Consider the following 15765-nt stretch of genomic DNA (forward strand, 5'->3'; position numbering starts at 1 on the left):
CAACCTCCCGATCCGCCCTGCTCTGTGCATGACAGGGGGCAGCGCCCCAACTCCCCAATCGGCTCTGCTCTGAGCCCGACCAGGGGCTGCACCTAGGGATTGGGCCTGCCCTCTGCCACCCGGGAGCAGGCCTAAGCCAGCAGGTCGTTATCTCCCGAGGGGTCCCAGACTGCGAGAGGGCAGAGGCCGGTCTGAGGGACCCCCCCTCCCCCCCCAGTGCACAGATTTTTGTGCACCGGGCCTCTAGTTAAACAATAAAGTCAAGCAGGTTACACAAAATCATGTGTCACTCAGTAGCATTTTTTTCCATTATGCCTTTTGCTGTGGCTGTCACCATGTCTTTACTCAGACTATCTTTCCCCATCTATATCTAACCTTCTCTTTTTTCCTTCCTACCATATCTCATCCAGCATTTAAGAACTACCATAAGTCCCTTCCCCTTCCTGTTCCCAATAAGTTCATTCTCCTCTGACTTATGTGATATGGCCCTGACCATACTGAGCACTTTCAAAAGTTTGCACCATATCTTAGACTTCTTTGTATCCCTCAGAGAACCCAATCATGGGCTTTCGGTCACTGCTCAATAAATAGTTGTCAGATAGATTTCTTAAAATGGATCCATCAAATACATGTAGAAAAAGAAAGATGTCTAGTAGGGCCCTTATATTTGGGGAAATTTGAAAGTGAAATAGGAATATTTACCTGGTTTTGGCATAGAATTCATTAGAATGTCCAATAACTGCTGTTTCTTAAAACTCTTTATTTGTGACACATAATGTATTGCTGATTTTCCACTAAAATCACAGAGCTTAGGATCTCTAGGAGAAATAGAATCAGCATCAAAGGTTATTAGTTAAATCTGTTCAAAAAAGAAAATGAATATGGAAGGAAAAATATTGACATCAAATAAATGAAAGCAATCCTACATAGTTTGGGGATAACAATAATTACTTCAAAATGTATGAGATAGTGACAATTTTTTATAAAACACTAGAGGCCCAGTGCACGAAATCGTGCCCAGGTACGGTCCCTAGGCCTAGCCTGTGATCAGGGCCATCTTCCGCCCATTCACCAGTTCCAGTCCTGCCCTGCTGCCAACACCCACCCCTGTTCCCTGTTCGCCATCTGGCGATCTATCAGAGCCTGTGGGCTGGGGGAGGGACCAAGAGGTTGGCTGTTCCACGCCCGCTCGCCAGTCCCTAGTCCTGCCCTGCCGCCGCCACCCACCCCAGTTCCCCATGGCTCCCTGTTGGCCATCCAGATATTGGAGCCTGCGGGCTGGGGTGAGGGGCCAAGAGGTGGTCAATGCACCTCATAGTGACTGGTCGAGGTTGTTCTGGTCATTACACCGTTATAGTCGCTGGCCTTTTATTATATAGGATTATGATATTTGCAGAAAATTTTTGAACATAAACTTTCATAATTCGTTAGTGATACATAAATTCAGTAAAGATAAAAACATATTGATAAACCATTGTCTTAACATTCCAAATAGTTGACTTGATTCTTTTTCTTCCCAATGTTTTAGCTAACTGGTTACCTTCTTGATATCTTTTTTCTAATGCTAACACCTAATCCTTTTATCATTCAAAATAGTAGAATGACATAATCTCTCTTTAAAATTAAGCTGATATGCTCTTGGTTGAGTGGATGATCTTGTCATAAAATCTCTCTCTGCATGGTCTTTTCATTTTTCTTTGCTTTGCTCTGTGGTTTTTAAGCCCAATTGGCTGATCTTAGGGCTTCTTGCAACAGCACTAATATCCTCTCTATGCTGTACTGAGTCCTAACATCAGCTCAGAGAGATTCAGAGGGCAAATGATGAGAATCCTATCAACAGGTCATAGTGAGGGAAACAATGATAAAACTTCATTAGTCATGTTCTGGGACAAGGAGAGAGTTGATCATGGTCTCTGGTCTAACACCTTTGAATTTGAATCTATTGTTATGGGACTGGGTAATGTCTTATGATCCACAATATTCTGTTATGGCCTTTTCTCCACCAAGGTCATGATTCAAAAGAAATAGCATAAGATCAAGGGTCAGGACACTGTCACTACCTCAATAAATGGCCTTAAGCAAGTCACTTAACTTCTAGGGACCTCAGTTTATTCATCTGTCTTGATAGTGTTTCTCCTTTGATCTCCTGTATTCTGGACCCACTTCAGGACTATTGAACACCCTCTCTGGGGTGGTATCTAGTAACCTCCATTGTTAACAATCTCCTCAGATGTTTCTCAACACTAAATTCTGAGATAGTGTCAAACTTCCATCTTCAACCTCTAATACTAACTAATACTTTTAAAATAGCTCACATTCTAAAGTATACTTTTCTTTTTGAAGGCCCTTTTTCCTTTATTTTTTCCATAACAAAATCCACATGAAAAAACTTGGGCCATCTGTTCTTATTTGATGACAAGATGTCTAGGTAACAAACAGCATTAGGAAACCAATTCTAACATGAGACACTGTTTGTTAACCTCTGACTTTTATTCTTTGCCCCCTCCTAAAAGAACATGCTGGCATGTAGTAATTTCTAGGTAACTGGAAATCACTACTATAAATTGCTTTAGAGCAGCGGTTCTCAACCTGTGGGTCTCGACCCCTTTGGGGGTCGAATGACCCTTTCACAGGGGTCGCCTAAGACCATCGGAAAACACATATATAATTACATATTGTTTTTGTGATTAATCACTATGCTTTAATTATGTTCAATTTGTAACAATGAAAAACATCCTGCATATCAGGTATCTACATTATGATTCATAACAGTAGCAAAATTACAGTTATGAAGTAGCAACAAAAATAATTTTATGGTTGGGGGTCACCACAACATGAGGAACTGTATTAAAGGGTCGTGGCATTAGGAAGGTTGAGAACCACTGCTTTAGACAATGGACAATACTTTCTAAAATAATTAGTAACATCTTGAGGGTAGGGAGCTACATACTACAGAATTATCTGACATTCCCAGTAACTACCAAAAGAGTAAGTATTTTAAACCAGAATTTAACAAATAGCAAAGTATAATACATTCAGCTGTCTAAATTGCATGTTGTTGTATTTTTCCTTTCAAATTCTGTAATCCCAGTTGGTGCCAAAAAACTTTTGTTTTGCTATTTTGGTCAGTTAAATTAATTATTCTAACTAGCTGTGGGTGTTCAAAAAAATGTGTCCTATGCTTTAAAAGCTTCCTTATAAAAGCATCACAATGTACCTCCTCAGGATGCCCTAATGACCTGTTAGTTGGGTATCCTGAAGGTAGCCAAAAAATATATATATTTAATAAACAAAACAAAGGACCAATGTAATAAGAATAATAGATAGCGACATCTAGCATCTGTGCATCACTTTGCAACTCTGAACTCCCTTTTGTGAACACGCATGTGCATTTAGTATACATAATTTAAACATCGAAATGACTCCTGTAAATAAGAATGACATATATGCCCTTGCACTGGCGCTGACTGACCACTCATACTCACGCGCGGTGCCTGAGGAGCTCAGCCAGAACCTCCGCGGGTCTGTAGGCTGTTGACATCTCAAGACTCTCAAACAGGTCCACGTCTCTCACAGCCAGCATCAGAGGGGTCAGGCCATGCTGGTTTGGGAAATTTACGTCCAGGAACTCTTCCGATGCCTTTAAAAACGTGAAGCTTTATTTACGGAATGTTTTTCTGAATGTCTATTTATACTAATCTTTGCATTTTCATTGCTTGGCTAAATTCTTATTTTGACTTTAATACCTTTTTTCTCAATATGTGTATTGGGAGGGAGCTGATGAATTGAAAGAACACAGGCCTGAGAGGCAGACAGACCTGGGGGGTGAACTTAAGCTTTTTAAGTTGGTTATTTAACCTCCCTGATAGGGTTATATCAAGGACACTCTGTTAAACGGTGATTAAACCACCCTGATAAAATAAGGGATACCACCAGTTACACAATGAATAATTTTCATCTGGGATGTAATTTTACCAAAAAAAAGGTGATATTTATCTAAAATTCAAATTTAACTGAGTGTCCTATATTTTTATTTGCAAAACCTGGCAACCCTCCTCACTGACCTTCACAGCCCTCAGCTATAACGCAGGAATAACAGTGTGTTCCCTGCAGGGTTGTTTTGGTGATTGGAGAGCGTCACACACATGCTCAGTAAATGTTTGTGGAATGATGACTGAGTTACAATAGTAAGGCCACTCATTTAACTGCACTTATATAATCAAATGGTGGATATATAGAAGTTATTTGTTGTTTTAATGTTTTAAATTAATTAAAATTTTAATTTGGATAACTCAAAACTGAAAAGCTACTGCAAGGCCAAATTATCAAAATTGTTTATTTCATAGACCAAAGTAACTTACTAATTTTCACCTCCATTTCACTTTATACCATATGAATATAGTCAGTGTCTCTACCTCAGTTTCTCTAGGGACAAACTAGAGATAATGATATTACCTCAGAGTGGTGTTCTGGGAATTAATTAGTTAACTTTTTTTCCTTTTCAGTCTCTGAAAAGAAACCACCTCTTATATCAATGTTTATTATTAGTTAGAACCAATATGAACATTTTGAAGCTTACAACAGCACATTAATTTTGTAGTCTTACAACACACATTAATTCAGCATCTGTGGATTAGACTCTGGGTCCAGTTATAGACACTAATTTCTTAAAACTCGGCTGCCAATCTTTAGGGGTGAAAAATGTGGTCAAGAAAACAGACATTGGATTACAACTATTGGTATGTTGTAAATACCAATAAAATAAAATTTACTGTCTTTCAAAAAAATTCTAAGCCAGAATTCATGACATATGGCAATTTTAGATGGTCATTTAATACAACAAAAAATGTAGAGCCCTTTGGATTTTGTTGTATATTTTCTTGAACTCTAGGTGACTATAATATTGTTCACTTTTCCTTTATCTATTTGTGTCTCTACCATGAGGGAATGGAAGAAACTGTTTCCTAGCAGCCATTGATTTTCTTTCAGGGAGAAGGTCATGTGATCTGACAGTATCTCTGAGGGGAAATGCCAAGAGTAAGCAGTGGCCACCAATAATTAGTGTCCTCCGTTATGCATATGGTTTTGAAGTTTCATTGGGAAAGAATATCAATGGGTAGAAAATCTAAACAAGATCAACACCCTAAGAAGAAAGCACTTAAAATGTATCCTCTTAACTCCTTTAGTCACAGCTAAGTATTATGCAAAGCATAGGCTCTCTGGTTCCCTTTTCAAGGTAAAGTTAATAACTGCAACTAGTCCAGAGGGATCTAAACAGCAGCTGTACAAATGGCACTGATGTCAAGGGAACGCTTCTGAGCAAGTTGACAGTGGCTCTCCAGGGGCACCCTGGGAGCGCATCATTTCCCGGGGGCGCGGCTGACTTGTAGCTTCCAGCTGCAGGAAGGGAAAAAGGCTGCTGCTTTGTTCTTTTATTATCTTGTTTTTCACCCCAGTGTCCTGTTTGATTCTCTTTCTTTCTCATATTTCCTGCCTGAAATTTCCTGGGACTCCGTTTGAAAAGAAGTTATTTTTCTTTAAAAGGAGTCATAAGTAGTCTGTGCCCTTCTTACCACCCACCGGCCTACATACCCAAAGGTAGAATTTAACATTGATTTGACTGACCAACAGTTGCTGAAGTTGTTCAAGATCACCTTGCCATGAACTTCGTAGAAGTTGCATTTGGGAAGCCTGGATTCCATTGGTGGCCAAGAGCTGTCTTTGGACATCACAATTAGCCACATGGACCGCGGTTCGATTGTCGTAATTGCAAAGGGTGATATCTGCTCCCTTTTCCAGAAGAAACTCAACAACCTGCAATACCACAACATTCTTATTTCGCATTTTTCAATGCCAATGGTGTTTTCAGGGCTGAGTGGAAAACTTACTTAGATATGGCTTCTATTCATGATATAGGAAAGGAGATTAAAAGGGGCATAAGAATGAAGAATTGATTTGGAAGCTGGTGATTGCTATTTGCCTTTTTAAAAGAATCTCCATGATGTGGATGGTTTGAGGATACTATAGTTTTTTCAAACTGGAGGTCTGTAAGTATTTCATGTTAAATCCACATAACACATTCAAGTCCTATTAGTATCATCTGTAGTTTAGAATATCAAACCCCAAAACTCAGGCTTATAAGTTATTGAATGTTACAAGTATTTCTAGGGAAAGAATGAACTCTGTTTAAAATGATGGAGGCTTAATTTATTCAACAAATATGGTCTGAGTGACTAGTGCATGTGTCAAGAACTGTTCTTGGTGCTGAGACTGCAACAATGAACAAGACAGACGACCAGACTTTAAGGCATTTACAATTTAGTGAGGAAAAGAGACAGATAAAAAGGCAATTGCAACACAGTGTGATATATGCAACGATAGAATAAGTACAGAAAGCTGAGGGGGCACCTAGAAGAAACCTAATCAGCTGTCTTAGAGGGGCTGGGAAGACCTTCTGGAGAAAGTGATGTCTAAGTTGAGAATTGTGGAATCAGACTCAGTTAACTAGGCAAAGACTGCTGGGAAAGATTGTTCCAAGCAAAGGATATAGTATGAACAAAGTATTGTGAACGCTATGGACAGAATTGTCTCCTAAAAATCCATATGTTGAAGCCCTAACCTGCAATGTGATTGTATTTGGAGAGAGGGCCTCTAAGAAGTAATTAAAGTTAAAAAGGTTATAAGAATGGGACCCTGATCTGATAGGATTAGTGTCCTTGTGAGAAGAGACATCATCTCTATCTCTTTGCTTGTCTCTTCCTCTCCCTCTCCCTCTCCCTCTCCCTCACAGTTGATAACTTTTGCAAAAGTGAGATGATGAGAGAGAAAGGCATGACAGAGGAAGAATGAGGGAAGTTCATGGGAAATCGTAGCAAATATGTTAACTAATTTGTATGGTAAATTGGACAATAAAGGATCCTCCACTTTATTGATAATACATGACTGTTTAAGGAACTAAACAGGAAGGTAGTTACAGGCTGTGTATCAGGAAATAAGTTCAAAACAGCTATTTCCAGGTTTTTGATAATTCTTCTTTATCTTCCTCACCAATTTGCCAGTCAGCCTCAGGTTCATGCCATTGTAGCAGATAAAGCCAAGATTTGTTCTGGGCAGACGGAAAATTCTACTCCCTTTCAAACAACAGTTACAGAGATGCATATCTTCACTGAGGATGGAAGTAGGAAAACTCATAATTAAAATGGTAAAAACAAACAAACAAACAAAAGAAACACAGGCTAAACTTTGGCTGGTTCACTTGGACTACGGGTGGTAAGATGCGTGATGCTTGTTCCGGAGGAATGATAATAGCTATCTTGCAGCTTGGCTCTTCCTGCTGACAACCTTAGATCCATTTAATGATGAAGGTAAAGCCTCGGATTTTTTTTTCCAGTGGGTTTAGCTACTTTAAGGGAGCAATGGCTCTCTTGGGGATTTCCCTGAGACAGAAAAATTCCCATGATAAACTACAGCTGAGGCATTAACTAGTGTTCAGGTTCTCACTGGCCTAGATTGGGTTACAATACTGATGAAGGTGACTCACTGGAGAAAGAAATGGACACAAAGAAATCTAGACAAATTCTTATGATTAGTCCCACTGCCCCGGAACATTCCCCTAGACCTTATGTCAAAATCAGGTGAAATTTTAAGAGATATTATCATGAAAATGAGTCAGCAAATTATTTATATTAATGTAGAATCCTTAAATTTTTTTTAAAAAGGTCTGCTGTGAAAGTTAAGCCTGAGTCAACCAAAGGCTTCAAACGCTGAAGCTCCAGTCAGAGAGCACTGGGGCCGTCGCCAATGAGCCCTTGCCTGGAGCTGAAATAGATGGCGTCAGTAATAATTACTTTTCCACCTGACATAGGGCTTCAGGTGGGCTGAAAACATCAGGAGTTCATTTAGTTGAGCAACAAGAAGCCTCCATGTTTCTGGAAACCAAAAGTAAATGTACCTTGCCTATTGGCCTGTAACCACTCTTTCTCCACGTTCCTAAACCCTCCACAACCTCCTGTACCTCAACCTCATCTGCTTTAAGGAAAAAGAGCATTAGAAGTGTGATCATGGAACCCTCTCTTCAAAGGGAGTGAAGATCATGGCCACTCATGGGAGTATGTTGGTGAACTTTGGGGAAGGGAGAGACTCAAACCTTTATGGCTCCCTTGAAGCCACATTGCTGCTGCCCAGATCCTTGGGGCAAGTGAGTGTATGAATTCAGCTAATGGGGTTTGGGCATGATTTGCAGTGGGGAAGGAAATCTAACGTGGCTTTGTGGGTGGTGCCCTTTGGTCAATTCAATGTACTATGGCTGCAGCTTCTATATCTGAATCTGTAATAGGAATTAATGTATTATAAGTGTATAACTTCCCAATCCCATTAGGTGTCAGGGAGGATTCTTTTAACTATGATGAGTTACTATGTAGAGAAGTACGAATATCTTTGGATTCCCTGATCCTTTTGAGTCTCTCTGTAACTGATAGTTTTGCCAATTGGGGAGCCTTTGGCAAAGGGAGGAAGTTTTCACCCACAGGTGTCCTTTGGGAGCCTCCCTGACATGTCCAAAAGGTACATCACTTTTGAAAAGTGGATATCAGCTTGCTAGTGGCTCTTATCAAAACACCCCCGTGAAAGAAAATATCCCGGCTCTCCAAAACTGTAACAAGCACCTTATATTTAACTGACTGCTGGATCAGCCAGGTAGTTCAATTTTAATTGCCAATTACCTTAGCCTCACCAAGAAGTATAATAACAACAGTGGCCAACAGCCCCAGAGCTTGCACCTTCCATGTAAAACACTTATCAACACTTCACTCCCATTCCTGTAGCCACCAGTCACTCATTCTGTGGGGCAAATGAACGCTACTAGGCTACTGGCATGGACAAACAGTACTGATAATCCTTCCAAATCAAGGACCAGGCTCAATCATTCAGACTGAATTGGGAATCTTCAGGCTTACCAGCCAGCTGAGAGGCCACATGGAGGCACTATCAACCTGTGCCCCCTGACTAATGTAGTTCCCACTTGTGGGGGCGGGGGGGGGGGAACAATGGTAAACACCACCTCCCCCTCCCAAGGAAAGATACTTATTGTGTGAAAACCTGACATTAACTTGTATCCCTCCTGAAAACATGATGACTTATGCTTTAGGGGTGGTCATAAGAGAGCCTCAGATCTTTAAGGGAAGACTATCAGTAGATGATGTAGCCTCAGATGACTTCGGAGCTCTCCCCAAAATGAAGCTACTATGGGTAATTTGGGGGAGCTTCCAGAGGGATAGTTGACTTGTCATTTGTGCCCCCTGTGGATAAGTATTCCTAAGATAGAAGTCATACAATTAGACAAAGTAGGACAATTTGTCCCTAAATAGAAGTTACCAATAACACTACCTCATCCCTGAAAGACTTTCAGATCAGCAGTCAAGTCACTGGCCAGGGGTTGTTACAGATGATAGAATTGCCCTAGACTTCCTGCTTGCGGGCCAAGGTGAAGTCATGGCTAATACATGCTACTGTATCTGGACTGATGCCTTAGACTGAATGGGACAATCAATAGAGAAACTTAAGAAGAAAGCCACCTGGTTTTCTATGGCAGATCCCAATGGTTTATGGGATTTGTTCAGCTGGAGGAATCCAGGACCCTGAATAGCATGGTTGAGGCTAGCCTACAGTATGGCCTCATTCTGCTGCTTGGAGTCCTATATAGTAGTTTTACTTAGATGTTGTCTGAGACAAATTGCTGGATTTGGGCCCAGCCTCTGTTGGAAAGATTAGTCAGAGTGACCAGCAGAGTGGTGTGCTCATGGAAAATTCACCAGAAACCAAGACAATGTAGAAATGGAAGGTAGATATCTTTAGGAGAGAAGTTTCCCTGAGTCTCTTACATTCCTACAAGTCTAATGAATAGAAGCACTTACTGCCTTTCCCCCAGACTCTCTTTTCAAGCTTATTCGTGTAGTGTTTGTATAGTGAATAGCCTTGGCTAGAGATAGTATCTCCCTCTGGAGCAAAGAGTAGGTTTGCTGAATGCCCATCATAAAAGATATGGCTTCCATAAATTTAGGGTTCCTCTCCTGCAATCCAATCCACTGTTTGAGCAGAGGTCTCCTGGTCCCCTTCCTATCATCCTGTGGGAATTGGGGAACTGACATAAAACTGATAATACTCTGGCAAATGCTATTGTTTCTCACCCTGTGTTGTTTCTTCTGCCAAGAATCCAATAAATTGCATCAGGCTAACCTGAAGAGGCCCAACAGAGGAGTGAAAGTGGTCGGAGGAGGATGTGGGCTCAGTGAAGGTGCTTGTTAATGTATGTGTCATCAGAAGGGTGATATCTCCATATATTATATGCTAATGGAAAACAGCATCCTGTTTGCAATAATAGAAATATGGAAACTGCCCACCTGTCCATCAAAGTAAGATAGACAAGTTGTAGCATAAATGGAATATTAAATAGCAGTAAAAATGAGAAACCACAGCTACATGTGTTGAAGTGGGTGAATCTCAAAAACATAATAATGAACAGAAGTAAGTTACAGAGACTCACATGCAGTGCAAATTTGTTCTTATAAAGTTCAAAAACAGGAAAAATAAACAATGAATTATTTAGGAATATGTGGAAAAGTAGCAAAACTAAGGAAATGATTAACCCAAAATTCAAGATAATGATTATAAAGTATGGGGGATGCAATTAAGGAGGAGCAGATAGAGGGCTTTTGATGCATGCTTATGTTCTGATTTTTGGCTTGGCTGATGGGTATATGGACACTAGTCTCATTTTTCTTTAAGTTGTGCACACATGCTTCTTTTTAAAAAGCATACATAACATTTTAGAATTTGTTTAAAAGGTGTTACTAGAAAAGAATCAAAAGAGGGGGGAAAAAGCTAAGAATTAGTCAAGAGAGAGGCTAATTGAAGTGGCCAGCAGGGTTAAGGACCACTTGCATTTAGATTCCCAAGAACTTGCAGAGGTACTGACCTATGCAGCTGAGTGAAATTTGTCTTTTTCACTGTAGTTTTTCCATTCTAAGCCCTTTTCTATTCCCCTTATATTCTATTCCCTTCTTGTTGACCATCTCCAATTCCAAGTGCTCATATTGTTCTCACTTTCACCAGCATTCTTTTAATCCTTATCTGAGGATATGTTTTTATTGATTTTGGAGAGGGAGAGAGAGAGAGAGAGAGAGAGAGAGAGAGAGAGAACATCAATTGGTTGCCTCTCAATCAGGGATCGAATAAAAGACCTAGGTATGTGCCCTAGCTGGGATTGAACCCTCAACCTTTTGGTGTATGGGATAACCCTTTAACCAACTAAGCCACCCTGCCAGGGCTCACCTGCATTCTTTTTTTTTTTCATTTTAAATTCTTTATTGTTTAAAGTATTACATAAGTCTCCTTTTCCCCCCCTTGACCTCTCCCCAGCCTCCCCCACCCCCCAGCACATGCCCTCACCCTCACCTGCATTCTTAAAAAGAATCGTATAAGTTCCCACACACAATGGTATAAATGAACAATAATATCCAAATGGGTTACTTAATCATTAGTTTATCCATTTAATAGATATTTATTAAGCACCTAGATGTGTGAGGCACTCTAGATGGATATATAACTAGAACAAAGAGGACAATCTTGTGTCCTTGTCCATCTTACTGTTATTTATTTACTCCTTACTCCCTACTTTCATGATTATATGCATTTGGTAGAATAGGGTACACTTTTCTAGGTCTGATGAAGTTGAGGGTGGGGAGTGGAAAGGAGGAAAAAACTCAGGCCCCATTATGTGGTCCCACTAGACCCGTGGTTGGCAAACTGCGGCTTGCGAGCCACATGCGGCTCTTTGGCCCCTTGAGTGTGGTTCTTCCTAAGCCTTAGGAGTGCCCTAATTAAGTTAATAACAATGTACCTACCTATATAGTTTAAGTTTAAAAAATTTGGCTCTCAAAAGAAATTTCAATCGTTGTACTGTTGATATTTGGCTCTGTTGACTAATGAGTTTGCCGACCACTGCACTAGACCATAAGCTCCTCAAAGGTGACATCTGCATTTGATTCAACTTGGTATCCAACATGAAGTCTAGTATTCTGTTGACTGAGTAGGGGAATAAATGAAGATGGCGACTGTCTAGATTATTTAGGTTCTCCCAGTTCTCCTTCCAGTTGCCCTCACTCTTCCTCCCCCGCCCCTCCATCCCCCACCCCCTGCTTTCTGCCTTCAGACATTCTTTCATGGAGTTGGGTAATGCTATTCCCAAACATCTCATCTTGGAATCCTTAGTTAGAAGAGTATCCATGGGCCCCGGACACCACATGTTACCTCTGTTAGATTTTCTTCTGCTGCAGTAATGAGAGGTGTATTCCCAGTCTTTGGATGCTGAAAGTCAAGGTTTCCAAGAATGGAATGGACTTTAGTAATATGGTCACAGATGAGTTCCACATCACCTCTTGAAACTACTTCCAGCAAATCATGAATCAGTTTATTTTTATTCATCTTGCTCATTCCATATAATTGCCTTTAAGAGAAAATAAACAATTTAATTACACGAAAGATAACAAAGCAGTGGGTAATTCAAATGTAACAAAGTCTATCTTTAGGTCTCATTTATTTCTTTTACGTGTAAAATACTATAACATTTCTTAAAGACAATTTTTAAAAAGGAGAAAACCCCATAATCCCACCAATCTTGGTTCTTTGCACACATACAGGGTGGAGTAAAAGTAGGTTTACAGTTGTGAGTATGTGAGACAGTTTATTTTTGCATTTTATTTATTAATTATTGTATTATTTTCCACATGAACAACTGCAAACTTACTTTTGCCCCACCATGTATTTTAAATTGGGAACAATAATAATTTTACTATCACTTTTCAAGATCTGCTGCGGTACAGGATAAGAAAGGATGCTCAACATGAGAATGGAAAGAGCACAAGTTGTAGAGTGTGACAGACCCAAACTCAAATCCCTCACCCACAGATTATCAACTGTGTAACCATGAGCATGTCACTCAGCTTCTCTGAACTTTATTCCCTCAACTTGAAAATGGAAATGATAGTCCACTTTTCAAATGGTTGGTGAGGATCTGAGATACTATATGCAAAGTATTGGCTTGTTCTATTGGTGAAAGTTCTTGTAGGATTTCATTTTCTTTAGCGTTGTTTTTAAAATCCCTATAATTATTTTCTTTTTGAAAGTCCAATCTTCCCAATAATACTGTAAACTCCTCAATAGCCGGGACATTCTGTGCCTTCTGCTGTTGTAACCTCCATAATGCAACTCAGGGTGAGTCATTGATGAGTGTGGTGGCACCACCATTCTAGATTTTTCAGGGAAGTCCTAATTTTAAGTATCCCAGCTCAGTATTCCAAATCATTGAAATATTTCTTAAATTGCATTTTTTGAAATCACCAAACCACCTATCCAGAATCTCTTGCTGTTGCAAAAGCACAAACTCCTTTGTCAAACTCTATATTCCAATTCCAGCTTCTGGCACCATAGTCACCATGTTATTTCATTGAGTGGGCAATTTATTTGCAGTGAGCTGGCATTTGGTTGAAAGCAGAAAAGCAAAAGGCCCATTTCATAGTACAACTTTGTGGGGGAAAAGCTAAAGGAAAAAAAAAAGAAAAGATCTAGAATTGGTCTTTAATCTTCTAAATACACAAATGCCTTCAGAATTCATGGGCTAGACTACATGTCTTCACCCCAGAGTTAGTACTATTTGATAAATTCATCCATTCATTTAAGAGGATGCTATTGTCCTTCAGCATCTTTCATAGACCTGTCACATAGAATATAATATAAAATAGTTAAGACAAAATACAAGAAAGAAAGTACATCATTATCAAAGCAAACAATAGATATTGAATCTTATAGATACCAGAGAAATGCTATGGTCACGTGGGCTGGAGCACTCCATAAGAAAGCTATCAATAATATTTGGAGACTCAGAGTGAAGGAGAAAGGCAGTTTTGACTGGGAGAAGGGCATGAACAAAGGCCAATACCCAGGGTCAATGAGAGAGTGGAGTGGGTGGGAATTAACACTTTACTTCTGACTAGCTTGGGAAGGCCAGGGGGAGTTCTGAGTATTGCCTTTTAGGAACACTGGTACTTTAGGAAGATTATTATCATAGAGAATAGAAAGGTAGAAACAAAAAATTGAAAATAAAACTTAAGAGGGTCTGTGACACATTGGCCATAGATAATGAAAGATGGGGCCAAGAGGATGGGGTTGGGCAGCTGTGGGGATGTGATGCCGGAGGAGATAGGCATTTGCTTTTTCGGAATGAGGTCAGCAACAGAGCCAGCATATAAGTAGTGTGTGGGTTCTCAGCTTCCTGTAGGAAAGACTTCACAACACGCGTCCAGGTGGGTTTGAGAGCATGTTTATTAATGCTGGGGACAGTGAAACAAAGAAGAAATTAGGGTAGAAGAAGCAACGGGAGAGAGCCTGGGAGGGGCTCTGCTTTGGCTCCCTAGAAATGTGATAGGAAATAATTGAGCCAAGATGGGGCTGCTGTGAGCTCACAGGGAAGTGAAGGTCACAGTGACAGAAGTGGGAAGTCAGAGAAAAAAGGGGTCTTGGAGACAGGATCAGGGGGTGAGCCCTGGTCGAGCTGCCATTGTCCACTGCTCCTCTAGTTGTTCCTCCGCTTTAGAGTTTAGGAAGAAATTAAAGTTCATGCCCAGAAAGGGGCATGGGCGTGCTCTAGAGCAAGACCTGGCTGATATCTTTTGTTTTGGGGGGTTTATCTCTCTGGAGGTGAGAATTTTATGGGAGGTTTCAGCAGAATATTCATCAGCTTTCCAGGTGCAATTTTTAATATGCTGATTCATTATTTGGCCTGCTTTATTGTTTTACTTTATCTTGGGTCTTTTTGGCTCTAATGGTTTTGTGTGTGTTTTTTGTTGTTATGTGTTCCTCAGACTTCATCTGTCCTTGGGTTAGCTGGCACAAACGGCATTATTAGGGTCTCAGTTCTCTATCTCCCTGACCAGCATGATTTAAGCTATGTATTCTCTGGCGACAGAGTGTCCTTGGTTAGGGGAGATAGGTCTTTCGATTCACCACGTGGCTGTAAAAAGTTCAAATTGTTTGGCCTTGTTTAATTTTCTTGTCTCAGTTTCCCCATTCTCTTGCCCAGGATTTTCCTAACTTCTCACTATCCTGCCTCACCAGTGCCTCATTTTCCTCATCTGTAAAATGCAGATACTAATACTAATGTTCTAATGGTGTTGTTTGGAATTAGACAAAATATGTCTAAAGCCTTTAGAATAGTGAATTTACAATAGTAAACATGTAATCAATGTTGGATATTATTGCTGTTATTATTATTATAGTACTAGAGGCCTGGTGCATGAAATTCGAGCTCTCAGGAGGAGTGGGTTCCTCAGCCTGACCTTAGCCCTCTCACAGTCCGGGAGCCCTCGGGGGATGTCCAACTGATGGCTTAGGCCCGTTCTTGTGGGGAGTGGGCCTAAGCCGTCAGTCGGACATCCTTAACACTGCCATGGAGGCAGGAGAGGCTCCCGTCACCACCGCTGCGCTCACCAGCCATGAGCCTGTCTTCTGACTGAGCAGCACTCCCGCAGTGGGAGCGCACTGACCACCAGGGGGGCAGCTCTTGTATTGAGCGTCCGCCCCCTGGTGGTCAGTGCACGTTATAGCGACTGGTCGTTCCACTGTTCGGTCAATTTGCATGTTAGCCTTTTATTATATAGAACTAGAGGCCCGGTGCACAAAAATTTGTGCACTCGGGGCGGTGGGGAGGGGGGG

General features: G+C 40.7%; 1 protein-coding gene across 1 annotated transcript in view; it reads right to left on the reverse strand.

Moving 5' to 3' along the window:
• MAP3K19 (mitogen-activated protein kinase kinase kinase 19) overlaps nt 1–15765 on the reverse strand; it is a 59892-nt gene that overhangs the window by 38051 nt on the left and 6076 nt on the right. The window contains exons 2-5 of the mRNA XM_005868866.2: nt 12307–12502; nt 5626–5814; nt 3486–3640; nt 703–818 (exon numbers count right to left, since the gene is read on the reverse strand). Of these exons, the coding sequence (XP_005868928.2) occupies nt 703–818; nt 3486–3640; nt 5626–5814; nt 12307–12502 (656 nt within the window). The remainder of the gene's footprint in view (nt 1–702; nt 819–3485; nt 3641–5625; nt 5815–12306; nt 12503–15765) is intronic.

Source organism: Myotis brandtii, unplaced genomic scaffold (assembly GCF_000412655.1).
Source record: "Myotis brandtii unplaced genomic scaffold, ASM41265v1 scaffold278, whole genome shotgun sequence".
NCBI lineage: Eukaryota > Metazoa > Chordata > Mammalia > Chiroptera > Vespertilionidae > Myotis > Myotis brandtii.